This window comes from Pempheris klunzingeri, chromosome 5 (genome assembly GCF_042242105.1).
Source record: "Pempheris klunzingeri isolate RE-2024b chromosome 5, fPemKlu1.hap1, whole genome shotgun sequence".
Lineage (NCBI taxonomy): Eukaryota > Metazoa > Chordata > Actinopteri > Acropomatiformes > Pempheridae > Pempheris > Pempheris klunzingeri.
Genome location: NC_092016.1, coordinates 10,963,893 through 10,978,087, shown reverse-complemented (window position 1 = coordinate 10,978,087; position 14,195 = coordinate 10,963,893). Strand labels below are relative to the sequence as shown.

The window sequence follows — 14,195 nt, the reverse complement described above, 5'->3', positions numbered from 1 at the left end:
AGCTTTTATGTCAGCTCCAAGTCAAAAGGCAGCATCTGTAAAGTAATCCATTTGACCACATACTCAATCTTTAGTGCATTTCATTTGTGGTAGATGTGAAAATAATCCTTTCTCTATGCAGACTAGAAATGGGAAGATGTTGCTTTTAAGCCATGCGGGTCATGAGTTCTTCGAGAGCCCTCTCGCGGTGATTTTCATGAACAAGCAGCACTTCTTTGATTGCACTTTGCTGGAAGCCCATCTCGTTAAACTGAGTCAGAAGGCGAAGAAACTCGGCAGCCTGAAACAGAATTGAAGTAAGAAGACGTGTTAAGCAGTAAGAAGGTGCGGCTATGGTGTTGCTTTTGGTAAGTAAACACTGACAAGTGGGAATCACCTTGCTTTCACAGTTCTGAAACATCTCCAAGGCCTCCTCCACCTGCGCTTCATCGTAACCCAGCTCACACAGACGGTCAGTGGCTACCAGGTATTTTAGGATCTGTTAAGATAAATAATGATGTGTTAGATTTCTGGGGAAAGAAATGTCCTCATACCAACTGAACATATGTTATAGGGTTTTTAATTATGCTTAAATATTGGTGATTGACAGATCATCAATAAGCTGTTATTTCTTAGATAAGACTCAAAGTCTTGACAAAGTTGAGTCCAAATGCAAGTAAGAATCCGTTTTTTGCCGACTTGCTTCGTCTATTTAGCCAATAATCCTGAAAGCATCTCAACCAATGACAGTTTGACCTGAAGCTAATTAGAAAAGGTTTAAATGCAGGTTTGATTATTTCAATATGGAATTGTAATTTTACAATTGGCAATCAAGCCTGGAGTGACCGAAGGCAACTGATCAGGATAACTTGAAGGCACACTGATTCACAATCACAACCACTACCAAATGCACTTTATTATTTACCCAATCATGGACAACTGTCCAATAATCCATATGTTTCCATCCCATCCCACCCTGTTGTTTCTTTATAATTATTGTATTACTGTGTATATAATGTTTCTTTTGTATATATAAGGTTTTTCTGTATATTTTATGTTTATTTAATTTTTTTGTCTGTCCCTTGAGCTGCAGTAACAGCAAACTTTCCCCACTGAAGGATCAATAAAAAAAGTTTTATCTTATCTTTATCTGATTCAACAGCATCTTAACCCAGAGTGGTGCCTACCTTCTCTGGGCTGTGATAGCCTGTCTTCTGCAGAGCCAGAATAGCTGTGCGTAAAGGGTAGCCCTTCTCTGTGACCGTTTCAAGCAGCTCCCTCTCCTCCTGGCTGAGTGCCGATAACAACTCTGTTACTGAGTCAAAGAAAACCCCACGAGAGCCACTTGTACTCAGGACCTGATGACAAGGAAAGAACAGACAAAAAAAATAATGGATTATGAAAAACAATAAGGTGAAAAGAGATGAAGGTAAGATCAATATTATTCTCAGAGACAGTGAGACAGAAAAATCTCAGAACCTTCTGTCTGCGGTTCTTGACAACAGGCCCTGCAGAGGAGGGCCGTTGCTGCTGCACCCTGGATGGAGCAGGATCAGCAAGTGGTGTGTTTAGAGAGTACTTTCTGCCCAAAGAGCCCAGTGAGCGCTGCCTCTTTTTGCTGGTCTTCTGCCCGTGGAGGACCGGGCTGGCCTGCTGTGACCTGTGCTGCTCCATCGCTCTCAGAGGTTGTCTGCCGTCAGGGCGCAAAGGTGAAGTGCCTCTGAGGCCCCTGTGGGTCTGAGGTGAGCAGGGCCTGCAGTGGTGCATTTCTTTGACTCTGGAGAGTGTCTCTTTTGGTACAGCGGTCCGGGGCCGCTCTCTGATCTTGATGGGCTCGTATGCGTAATCAGTGGAAGAACCCTCGTTATCCTCATAGTCACCATCTTCATCCTCAGAGTCAGATATCTGGAACTTGACAGTGCGAGGGTGCAGCAAGCGAATGTCTGCAGAGTTCAGGCTGTGACTGCGGGGCCGAGGCCTCGAGGCCCACAAGTCGCTGCGACTGCGACTGGCCCTGCGACCCTCCTGGAGGGTGCTGAACATTAGCCAGTAGGGTGGGCACGATGGGGCCTGACAGACTGGATGCTGCCTAGTAATAACCCATTTCTCCAGTTTGAATCCATACTGCAGTAAAACAAATGAACAGAAAAAAAAGATTTTCAGCAACAGGCCGTTTACACAACAACATCAACAATGGCTCCATTGTATTCTAAATGTCCCAGTAAGACATGACAACACCAGGACCCTGAAACTGAAGCAGCTATATGGAATTCAGCCATCATTAATTTCATTATTCACACTTATGCTTTTCTTACTGTCATATGCCAGCATAATGTAACACTATAACGATAAGGAAAAGACAAAAGCAGTGTTCACACAGATTTCTATAACCTTCATACTGTGCATCCACAAAATACTTTCCAGTAAGAATGCAATACTTGTCCCTAAAAAAAACATGTCCCTAAAATGCATCTTGATTATCTTTTGTCAACATCAAAATAATCAACTTGGATGTTAAATATACAGCGATATAGTGTTTTCTCTTTGTGCTGCAATTACTTTGATGTTGTCGTGCATATTAAAGGAATTGTATTAAGACGAGTGTTCTTTGTCTAGAACAGAAGTTGCATTAGAAAGAACCTATTGAATGTAATTGAGTCAAACAGGTCACTGCTAATAAATGAATCCCAGAAAAACTTTCAAAATTAGAAAATTATGAGTGTTCAGTTTGGTTGTGTGACCTCATTGTCTCGTAGTATCCGTTGGCAGTCTGGTACAGTGATATCTGGAGCTGTCACGGGCTGCACTTCCTCCTCCAGTGGCCCCAGAAGGGTCTGAAATGGGATGTCCTCCAGAGCGTTCATCTCCACCAAAATGCTCCAACAAATAAACTGCATCAGAGAACAAACATACAGTTATTAAGTTTTAAATTGCGGAACCAGACTTTCATTGCAGTTTCATCAATACTTGCCTTTGTCAGGTGTTCTCTCTGTGGACTACACACAGCCCTCTGAGGGATTGACAGGTGTTTGGAGTAAATGACGAACACACATCGTGGTACGTGATAAACCTCTTCATCACTAAGCCTCTGACATCACATGAGTTGTTTACCAATAATAGTCCAGACGCCTGTACAAACTCTTCCTGCAGAGGTACAGCGCAAATAATGGTTTATTTAATATATATACATAGAAATATAGTCTAGACTAATATCAAAATCATTCAAAAATATCTAATTATATATGTCCAAGTATTTACGTTTTACTATTAATACATCAACAGTATAAGACATTTTCATTTTACCTCAATATTTTTTTTATTTTATTTTTTTGTTCACTACAGCTTTTCCATCTCCATTCAAAGCCACATTTCAGACAGCGTGACTTTGTCATTTCAATGTGGATTTGGGGGGTGGGGGGTGGGGATTAGGGAAATGCTGAGGTACTGGGAAACAGAGCAGCATGATACTTTCCAGAGATTAACCGATTACACAAAGGTGTGGTAGTGTAGCACTGTGGAACGCTGTGATGTGTATTGCATTAATCTACCGTTTCATTGATCTATGTGTTGAGAATATCAGAGAAAACATCCTCAATCCTCACACTAACTTAGGTTAAAAAAATACACAAAGTTTACAGTCTGATCTGCAGTCAAGTTTACAGACAATAACAATTAAAAGTCTGTACAGAGATATACATTTTATTTATATATTTTAAACAATCACAATAAATGTAAGATTCACAAACTTGGGGGGAGTTTACAGGTTCTGTAACAGACCTCTGAAAACAGAAAAGCAGTTTTTAAACTTTACTGAAAGAAAAGGAAACTTAAAACAAAAAGGAGAACAGAGTTCTAGTTTAATCTCATTTTATAGCACAAACAGCAATTTAAAGAGTATAGCAGCGCGGCTTTGTTCAGTCAGAGGAGAGCATTTAGGTAGAGGCTTGATTACCGTTTAGTAACAGGATATTACATCACTAAAGGTGAGGTGAGGTGAGTTTCCAACGCTGGGGCACACACAAAAAAAAACAAAAATACCGGTGTTGTTCTACGGAATGACTGACAAAGCAGGTTTAGAGCAGCGTCCGGCTAACTGCCTAACAGATTATCTGTCTGATGATTTCAATCTGGATCATGAAGCTTGAATGTCACGTTTAGTATGATTCTGTCATGTATAGTGGAGGACGACTACTCCAAAACAAAATTAAAAATATATTTTATCAATGTTTGTGAGTTACCTGGCTAAGCTGCTAATCCTGCTTTGTGAGACAGCCTGTGATACAGAGGTCTGAAAGTAAACACATATACATTCCCTAAAGAGTGGACTAGAAGGAGGAAGCAAAACACTGAAAAATAACCATTCCGGCTGTTTAAAAGGTCACCATCATTTTTGACCTGTTTAGTGTGCTGGTGCATTACATGTCACAATGTGTTCTCCTAATTAGAGGTCATGTCATACAAACTGCTTACAATGCTACCCAAGCAGAGTAGCTCAACATTTACAGCCCGATTTTACTGTGGACACCATTATCACAATGGTGGTAAAGAAGAAAACATCAAAATATTGACGTGCTAATGGAATATTATGCCCTTATGATATTAAGGCATTGCTTGACATGGTAACATCACATCTACACTTTCTCAGCGCCCCACGTTTTCAAGTGTACAGTATGATCCCATAATTCCCATTTGCTTCCCTTGCCATGACCGCCCATCACCACAAAAAGAGAAAACAAATTAACTAGCTACAAATCCTTTCATGAATAAAATTGCATTATCTTTATATAGATAAAATGTTAACAATCCCCAGAGATTGAAGTATTTTATAAAAGGTCCACCCTGCGAGTGCACCACTAGAGAATTAACATCTGATGCACAGGACCAAGGGTTGTTACACTCTTAACTTGTTCATCATGAAACCACTTCTCAGTGAGAATCAGCAGCCTTCGTCACCTCTACTATAAAGTCCAGGGGGCTATCATAAAACCCACAGTTGGTATCCAAAGGTTCATAGTGATCTAATGATTTCAGACACTGTCTTTACGTTAAATGAGTGACATGTGGTTCAATTGTTGGCAGCGTCCGCCTGCCGAGGCCAGTTCTCCTCCTCAATGCCCGAGTCGTATTCCTCCTCTGCAGACTCCTTGGCCGGAGCTCTGAAATTCAAATGGAAACTCCAGTTCAGGTTTCAAACCAGACAACGTTGGAGACTGAAGGAATCTGATCTCCAGCACGACACACGTGCAGCCCTGTCCTGTAAGCAGAGAGATACTGACCGGATGTATCTGGGTTGTGATTTTCCTTGGACAACATCTTGGTCCAGCTCTACAGCCATGATGTCAGAGTGTGGCACCTCAAACATCGGCTCCAAGAGGAGCTTTTCCTGTTTAAAAAAAAAAGTGTTTTAGTATTGTTACATCAAGAACATAAAGCAAGTTTGGCACACTTGGCAAAAATCACATACCATGATGGATCTGAGCCCACGCGCTCCAGTTTTTCTCTCCAGGGCCATCCTGGCTATGGCCCTCAAGGCATCTTGATTCACATTGAGTTCACACTGAAACAAGAAACATTGCAGATTCATTTCAATTCTGGATATCCTGTTGTTCAGGTATTTGCAAATAAAAAAAAAAAATCTATAATTAAACCATTTCTCACAAGTAAGGTATTTTCCTGTTGACCTCATACAAACTGTTACAAGTGACAAACTACAATCCAAGAAAAACAGACCGACCACAAAATGCTGTCCTACAAGACAGGCTTTTGAAACTCTGGAAGGTTAACAAAGGAACTGTTGTGTGCATCTTGTGTCGTAATCATCACAAAGTAAACAGCAGGAATACAGTTCATACAGAGTTCACATTACAAATCTATTAGGAATGTGCAAATGTGCACGTGCAGGTGTTTGACTCGATGACGCTGCATTGCAGCAAACGCAGCAGTCACATTCTCAAATGACTAAGGTGGCTGCAGTATTTTAACACTGTACTGGAGTTCAAACTCTGTCTTACTTTGTCCATGCTGAACAGAGCCTGGTACTGGGGCACCACAGCGTTGCGTGGCTCAGTCAAGATTCGAACTAGCGTTTCTTCGTCTAGGCTGTGCAGAGGAACGACCACAGGGAGACGGCCGACAAACTCGGGGATCATTCCAAACTCAATCAGGTCCCTGGCCTCCACGTGCCTCAGCAGCCTGTCCTTCTCTTCGATCTCTGCCACCGTGTCCGTCTCACCGCTGGTGTTGGCCAAGTCTGCGGCAGCCGCTGCACGACGCCCTTTCCCCAGGTTGGAGGGAGTTCCAAAACCCAAATACTGAAGAGTCACAAAACATGAGTATCAAGTCAGAGGCAGGAATAATGCCACAGGGAGTCTGAGCTGAATGTTTGCCGAGTTTACCTTTTCATTCTTTCTTCTGCTAATGATTCTGTCGAGTCCGTTGAAGGCACCAGATGCAACAAACAGGATGTTTGTCGTGTCTACTTGCACCGTTTCTCCTCTTAGTTTCCTGGAGTTTTTCTCAGGAACATTAACAATTGTGCCCTCCAAGAGTTTAAGCAACCCCTGACGGAGAGGAAGAGGAAGAGGAAGAAAGGGTCAAAACACACATGTAGGTCAACCAATATCAGACAAGGAGAAAAACCCCCCACCAGTTATACAGTAGTTAGAGACACTAGTTAGAGTAAAAAGTGAAATCTGTTGCCGTTTTTAAAAAAGTACTGACTCCACAAAACATAAAGCTGCCAATTTTGTTATTGTTATTGTTAAACAAATTGCATTCAGGTTGTATTCAGCGTAGGTCGGGTTGAACACTGACCTGCTGGACTCCCTCTCCTCCTACATCTCTCAGCTGATGGATTCCAGGCACACTGCCAATCTTATCAACCTCGTCCAGAAACACAATACCTGCACATGTAACACGAGGACAGGGCCAAAGCAACCTGAGTTTCACTTCTCATATTTACCGGAGACATTCACTGTATACATTTGCAAGATTTCAGCTGACCGTATACTACACAGCATTCCCTTTTTAATCATGTTTAAAAAGGTTTAAATGTTAAACCCTTGTAAACTGTCTGTTTACTTTTGTTAATCCCAGTTTTTTTAACCTCTTCCTGCTTCATTCCTCTTCCTGCTAGCATGCCTAATAAGATCAAGCCAATAACACATTCCTTATACATGTAAGGAATGGAACTTGAAAATATGATATAAAATGTGGAAATTAAAACAGGTTGTATCTGAATAACACAGTAACTGATGTAAAAGTAAACTTTTTATTTTTACAAGGGTTAAGTCTCTCAGTGGTTTTCTGACTTAAAAAACCCCCCAGAGTTTTAAGATTTTTATGCTGTTTTATATATTAAATCTGTAACATGTTTTTTTTTTTTTTGGCAAGATTATAGATATAGTTAGATCTTAGAGAGCACACAATAGACTGAAGACTATTAATGTGGTTATATCAACATAACAGGACTACAGTTGAGCATAAGTTCTGATACACTGTTGTTGCACTTTGTTTTGATTCTTGTGTTAAACAAAAAACATATGGTGTGATTTTAACATTGGAAGCTATATTGCAGTTATATTTAGTCGCTCTGCCCACCTTGCTGTGCTTTCTCCACTGAGTAGTTGGCATCTTGCAGCAGTTTGGCGATAACTGACTCGATGTCCTCTCCCACGTATCCAGCTTGAGTTAGTGTGGTGCAATCGCAAATTGCAAAGGGAACATCCAAACAGCGTGCCAGTGTCTGCGCCAACAGTGTTTTACCTGTGAAGATTTAGAGGAATCATAAAAAAAATCATCAAAAAAAGTATATTTTGGCAAAACAGATCCATATTTACAAATAAACTGCAGTTGGTGATCTGTGCGTCACTGTGCAATATTATAATGAAGGACAACGTTCACACCAACACCAACCTGAGCCAGTTGGACCTAGAAGTATGATGTTGCTCTTCTCCAGTTTGATGTCGCTGTGTGTGGAGTCCAGGACCTCCCCGCCCCTCCTCTCCTGGGGGGCCTGCTGACTCGCCTGTTGCTGCATGGACGCTCCCAGAGCATTTCCATGAGGACTGATCCCCGCAATCTGCAGCAGTTCTGCAACAACAACCAAAGCCACAGGGTTAGCTTTGTGACGGACTAAAAAAAAAAAAAAAAAAAAAACTTGTCTGGGAACTGTGTGCCACAAATGACTAAAAAGACGCCACTGAACTGTATATGAACTGCTGTAGAATTTTAACAGGCCATTCATTGATGGTGTGTGTGTCAAATTGTGCACAGTAACAGTTGCCATGTACAGGCTAAAAATATGCATGCCCTAGTCTGTGTCAGTGTGCAGTTACTAAGTGATGAGGACTGGAAAAATAGCAAAGTACAGATGTGAATGTAGGTCACTGGGCTACCATATCTTACTGCCTCTTCAGTCAAACATTAACAAGCATAATTTTATGGCTTCAGTTTATCTTGCTCATTGGTACACATAGACACCAGACAATCAGTACCTTAATAACTGCATCACCTGGTTTGATGAAACGTTTTCTAAGTAATTCTTTAGGTTGAGCGTGACTAGAAATACGTGACATATCCACCCGAACAAGGCAGAACAAAGCTCTAACTGAGGAGCCACTGCGGTCTGTACATTTTGGCATTTGTGCAACTAATAAAAATAAAGACTGTTTCTAGTGTTGTTACTTCTAAAGTCACTTACTTGTGAATCTGTATTCATCCTCTCGTCTTCTCATCTCTAGCTCTACAGGGAGAGGATGAAAGTACTCAAATCAATACTACCAATAACCATTACCATTATGACATTATCAGTATAGACCTGCAAAAACATTTACAAAAGTTGTGTGGTAATTATTGAACAAATGCCAAATAATACAGATTGTTAGATTTATATAATACTACCTAAGTTATTTGTGTATATTTTGTGAGGCTCTTACACAACATATTAATGTGTAACATGTAAAAACATATTGCGCCCTACATTTTATTGCTTCAATTGCATTCGTTTCAGCACTTGCATGTCAACAAATCCTTACAGTCAGCTGTAATCTTACATGATTGCATCACACACTTGTACTTGTATTGAATTAGTGTTGTACCAATAATGTGTTAAACACAACCATATTCAAACCTCCTACTGTTGCATATAGCTTTCCTATTTTAAACTACAGGCCCTGTTGTATGTCATCCCCCCCTCACTCTCTGTCTCTGCTGTCCAAATTAGGTTATAGCTCTGCACTATGTATTTGAGTATGTATTTGGCCAAACAAAGAAGGTACAGAAGAACCAATTTTTCTTTATCTTGAGAAAAACTTGCTCTCTTATGCACGAGTGCATTAGTAGTTTCCACATCTGACTGCGACTGTGGTCTGGTTCACAGGTGAACATAAATAATGTTTGCTAATGCGAGATTTTCAAGTTACACCAATAAGCAGCATAAATAAAGCAACGTCTATCGACAACAAGAATACTGACCACGAGGTGTCAGAGACGGCTGCTTCTCCACCTCCACCTGCTGTCGACTCCCAGCAGGGATGTTGTTGTAGATGCGCTTGTAGTGATTGTACACTGCAACCGCTAACACCTTTTTTGCATAGGACTGGCCTACGACGTACTTGTCCAGGTAAGCATATATCTGTTATAAAAATAAAGTAATTTATAGTTCACAACAGTTTAAAAGTGTAATAGACACGAGTAGAACAGGCTGCCTATTACAGCAGAACGTGTAACAACTTTGGGTCCCTCACCTTCTTTGGGGGAGGGGGAGGTTTCTGTGCAAACGCAAGTTTCACAGCCTCTGCAGCAGATTCTGGCTCTTTGTTTAGCCCCTTCTTAGAGTCCGTTTCAGACAGCACCACGAAAAAGTGATGACATTTCTCACATTTGACAAATCGTGTTGATGCTAGAAAAGAACAACACACAACACATTTAACACTGAAATATTTTACAACCAGAAACTTTTGAGACATTTGCAGCTTGACAGTTTATCGTTATCATTATTTATCATTAAGCTGACTGACACTCAAACCAAAAATAACTATTTAGTATAAAAGGATTGCTCATGGAGCTGAAATGGATAAATGAAAATTGATGCAGGATACTGTTGCATGCAAGTTGTTTTGATCCCAACTTTCAGAGAAATTTACTGAGAAAAGAAATACTACATGATATACTGCAAAGATGTGTTATTTTCAAATACATTTTTCAGACCGAGGTACTGAAATAACATGTCAGGGTTTAGTATCAAATTGTAATATTTCAATGATGTAATGACACCAGTGGTGCCATTTATTGACTTTAATCCACCCAGTATTCAAAGCTTAGCCGTACCCCAATGTAATGAATTTTACTGTGGATACAAACGCTTTCAATATATTTGAATAGACTTCTCTCTTAACAACACACTTCAGTGTGTCACCTAGTGGTCTGTAACTGAGCTGCACATCACTGTCAGGATATTTGTTTACCATCAGATGACAGCACGTTGCTCTTACTATGCAATGTAGAGGTGAAAATACACAATGTAAGACAAACCAAAGACAGTCTGTGCATCAACAGACAGGTGCAATGGACTGTAGTTACACAACTTAACCATGGTCAACTTAGTCTGTCAGTTTTCTGTATCATTCAGTTGACAGTATTTTGTGTAAAAATTAACTTTTTACTCTGAAATATAACTTCTCCATGGGCTGCAAGAGAACATGACTGCCTGGAAGAGAGGAGGTTTGTAGTTTACCATTCATCTGTTAAAAGTAAGTCAAAGTGAAGGTGATCACATTCAATAATATACCTATGCAGTTACAGGTGCAGTGAGCAATAAGAACAGTAATTGTTTGTATGTAGTAATGATCCGATACACTTGTCATGAAAATGTGAGAGTTAACAGCGTCAAAATTAAAAAAGGTAGAAAGTGATTTTGACAGTTGAGGGTTGTTCCAATTGTGATTTTATCCTGGAAGTTATTCATGGTGAGTGGTAGCAGTGTCATGGACAGTGGTAGACACACCCACAGCACACATTTTATAATCTCAGGCAGTTTGAGAAAGTTACAAAAACAAGCTAGTGCAGAAATCAGATTGTTTGAAAGGAGGTTTCTTACGCCATCTAACAATCCAAACAACACTTCTTAGTTAAAGCAAGCAGCGCCGTCTAAACTCGCACAGTTGTTGCAATACGAAGCAGAAACAATGAAACCAAAATCTTAGTGTTTACTTTCACGTCTTTATTTTGAGAAACTGAGCCAGGGAATTAGATCTGGTGGTTGTTTGTGGTGTAGCATTCGTGTGCTGTGTATTTACAGTACTGGGTTTTTAGTTATTTCAAAACCTCTTTCAACAAGAATAAGAATAAGAACGACTTTATTTATCCCGGAGGAAATTGTTGAATCATGAATTGAAATGATCATTTGTTCATCTGCTGCTGCACTATGCTGTGCTTTCTTTCTTTTTAAATTCAGCCAATGCACATACAGTATGTCCATGTTGCCCTGTTTGTACGGCTTTCAACTATATCAAACACATTTCTTCTAACAGAAACAGTTATTCACTGTATGATGCAATGATTACATATTCTGGAGACATAACCTGTCCTGTGACCAGTCTTCACTTTCTTTTGTTTTTTTAGGCCTTGGCAAACAATAGACCATTAGCAGCACCATCTGAACTCACATATTTATGATGATGCCACGTGGACAACGAAACATCTGTGGCAGATATGTTCCCCCATTTACGTCTATACCAAATCCCTTTACACCTACTTCTCTTGATTTTAAGTTTCTACATGCATTTTGCACATCAGATCGTTTGTCTTGGCAATTGGATGTGGAAAAAAAATATGTTTACTCACATACAAAGGTCTCTACATGTGTGCAGGGATCTCCACATTTAGGGCAGCGTAGCTGGCTTCCTCCCTTGCCTGATCCTCCTGAGCCAGATAGTCTCTTCCCCTCGCTGATGCTTTTCTGTGTGAACACGACTGCGTCAGCACATATTAGGTGACATTACTGCGATCTTTTCCATGGACACAGTGGTGTGTAATACCACCACAAAATAGAGCCACAAATTAGATTTATGCTGAAAGAGATTACCTTTCCACCATCACTTCCACTATCCTTTGTTGTCCCGTCTTTAGAGGCATAGCAGACAGCAGTCTCTGAAAATGACCTCACCCGTACTTGAGGAGGTAAATGAGTTTCCCGGGACCCTTGACGACTCAGAGAAAACAACTGGATCCGAGAGCAGGACAATCCTGTGACAACATGTAACATTCCTTTTGATTTCCAACAACACTGGTTTGTGAACACACATTTCAAATTACTGACAATGCACATGGTATTTTGTTTGTATGATTCTGTTTACCTGTACAACATTACCCTGGATAATAATTAAGCAACAAAATGACACAGATTCCATAACTGCTCCTATTTGTCATGTAACTCAGGCTGAAGAGAGTTGTTGGTCAGTTGACTTATTAAGATCTTTTCCAAAAATGTTACACTTAAGAAAACATGAAAACAAAGTATTTGATAATGAAAATAAATGTTATTTGCAGCCCTACACGTATTATTGAGGACAGCAAACTTAATTTGACGAGTCAAAAACGCAACATAATGGCAATAGTGGTATCACACTGTTGAACACACTGCATATTCAAGAAATCAACTATCAAGACCAATTGTACATAGCTTTACAGGTGCCAGAGATATTTTGAATATATAACACTTATATTTTTCATTCAATATTTATTTGTTATATAAATGTAAAGGTATTTAGCAAGTTGGTTGTGTAAGCAGTTATCTTAGTTATTGCTACATAACGTTTATTCTCTGGTGTGTCATTGTTACAAAAGTTACAGCTGTGGGTCTACGAGAGGCTGGGTGATGTAACATTAACACAGTTAGCTTGGCTACAGTTACTGGACATTTTGATGACTTCTCCACCTGCTGTTGACATTACATGTCTGTCATAACAAACAGCGATCTAGGTTATGTGGAGACCTACTTCACAGGCTGAAGCAAATGGCACAATGTCACGCAGCTTTACCCAGCTAGCACGTTGTGTACCTTAGCCTTTCTTACCTCTGTGGGCAGTGCTTAGGATCAGCCTGGCAGCCGATGTGCATGGACAAGACATCACTGTTCTTTTGGCTCAAAGTCCTGAAAATAGACATAAAGTTAACGCGGTGGTGTGAAGGTAGAGGGGGGTGGCTAAATTAGCAGACGGCTAACAAACAGCAGGGGCGGACAGGAGAGGCCGGTTAGCGTAACACATTTCATAACCCCAACGTCACTGTTAGCATTAGCAAGGCAGGTCACTCACTGATGAAGGTGGTCGCCAGTGCTGCTTACCGCTGACGACATTCACGTTAACCGTTTTTAAACCACCTGAAACGTATTGATTGATTGGGCTAGCTAAGCTAAACGCCTCCTGTTGTCTAATGACAACCGCAGATGGCGAAACAAATACTATAGCTAGCTAAATAAATGAATAGTTAGCTACTTAAGCTAGGCCCAAGCCAGAGCTACACGGTGCTTAAGCTGGGTGGCTTTACGCTGCTGTGTGGACACAAATAAGCAGCTATCAGTCAGGCCTGCAAGTTAACGTGACGAGCTAAATGCTAGCTTAAAACGGCAAAATGGGAATATGTAAACAAGTGTGCCAGTTTTACTCACAGAGCACGATGAAACCAGTCACGTCTTGACAGCCCCTTGGGGAAAACTAAATTTTGCTAAGTCACTGAAGCTTGAGTTCTCTTGTTGTAGTTTGACAGATCAGTGTGTGTCAAACTTAGTGTCACACAGCCTGGTGCATGCAGTGGGCAGCGCTGGCTTTGTCAGGCCGCAGTTTCCCAGATGGGACAGGACCCAAAGTGATGTAACGATAACGCTTTCTGTTATGCACTAGGTCGGTTACCCGCTAGCTAGCTGGCCTCCCATATTCCCTCTACTAAGGAGCTAGCAGATGTGCGTCAATCGGTGCAACCAGTGAAAGTAATATGGAGGCCGGTCCTGTGTCTGTGTGGCTCAGAGCCATCCAGATCTTTGGAGATCTAGTGTTGCTAATCCACAGGAGGCGTTTCTGCTGATGCGTTCACTGACCTCGTGATGTGCAGTGACAAAGCTTTGGTAAAACTGTGTTGCGTTTAAGTGATCCTCATAAATACTATAAATAAATAGCGAAGATTGAGGACCATTGAGGTTGCAAATGTAACAATACCGT

General features: G+C 40.7%; 2 protein-coding genes across 3 annotated transcripts; both read right to left on the bottom strand.

Annotated features, from left to right (window-relative positions):
- Positions 1–145: 145 nt before the first annotated feature.
- LOC139201248 (ubiquitin-associated protein 1-like) lies at positions 146–2,849 on the bottom strand. Its single transcript, XM_070830522.1, has 5 exons — positions 2,721–2,849; positions 1,459–2,103; positions 1,167–1,337; positions 377–478; positions 146–280 (listed from the first exon to the last, which is right to left on the bottom strand). The coding sequence occupies exons 1-5, from the start codon at positions 2,841–2,843 to the stop codon at positions 146–148; spliced, it is 1,176 nt and encodes a 391-aa protein (XP_070686623.1). The 5' UTR covers positions 2,844–2,849.
- A 439-nt stretch (positions 2,850–3,288) lies between these two features.
- On the bottom strand, positions 3,289–13,917 carry clpxb (caseinolytic mitochondrial matrix peptidase chaperone subunit Xb). Of its 2 annotated transcripts, XM_070830953.1 has the most exons (15): positions 13,649–13,917; positions 13,055–13,132; positions 12,065–12,225; positions 11,824–11,938; positions 9,726–9,880; positions 9,454–9,613; positions 8,681–8,722; positions 7,894–8,070; positions 7,579–7,743; positions 6,793–6,881; positions 6,375–6,539; positions 5,991–6,290; positions 5,444–5,536; positions 5,256–5,362; positions 3,289–5,135 (listed from the first exon to the last, which is right to left on the bottom strand). In XM_070830953.1, the coding sequence occupies exons 2-15, from the start codon at positions 13,107–13,109 to the stop codon at positions 5,045–5,047; spliced, it is 1,875 nt and encodes a 624-aa protein (XP_070687054.1). In that variant the 5' UTR covers positions 13,110–13,132; positions 13,649–13,917; the 3' UTR covers positions 3,289–5,044. The 2 variants fall into 2 exon arrangements, with proteins under 2 accessions (XP_070687054.1, XP_070687055.1); XM_070830954.1 differs by lacking the exon at positions 8,681–8,722.
- Positions 13,918–14,195: the final 278 nt, after the last annotated feature.

Bases quoted from the DNA above. Each gene is read 5' to 3' on its own strand.
- LOC139201248 (XM_070830522.1), bottom strand. From the start codon at position 2,843: ATGAACGCTCTGGAGGACATCCCATTTCAGACCCTTCTGGGGCCACTG. The intron at 2,104-2,720 runs GTCACACAACCA...GTTTTACTGCAG, and splicing joins GGATACTACGAGACAATGAG to TATGGATTCAAACTGGAGAA. The intron at 1,338-1,458 runs GTTCTGAGATTT...CCTTGTCATCAG, and splicing joins TCAAGAACCGCAGACAGAAG to GTCCTGAGTACAAGTGGCTC.
- clpxb (XM_070830953.1), bottom strand. From the start codon at position 13,109: ATGTCTTGTCCATGCACATCGGCTGCCAGGCTGATCCTAAGCACTGCC. The intron at 8,071-8,680 runs GTAAGTGACTTT...TTGTTGTTGCAG, and splicing joins GGATGAATACAGATTCACAA to AACTGCTGCAGATTGCGGGG. The intron at 5,363-5,443 runs GTATGTGATTTT...TTTTTTAAACAG, and splicing joins GTGGGCTCAGATCCATCATG to GAAAAGCTCCTCTTGGAGCC.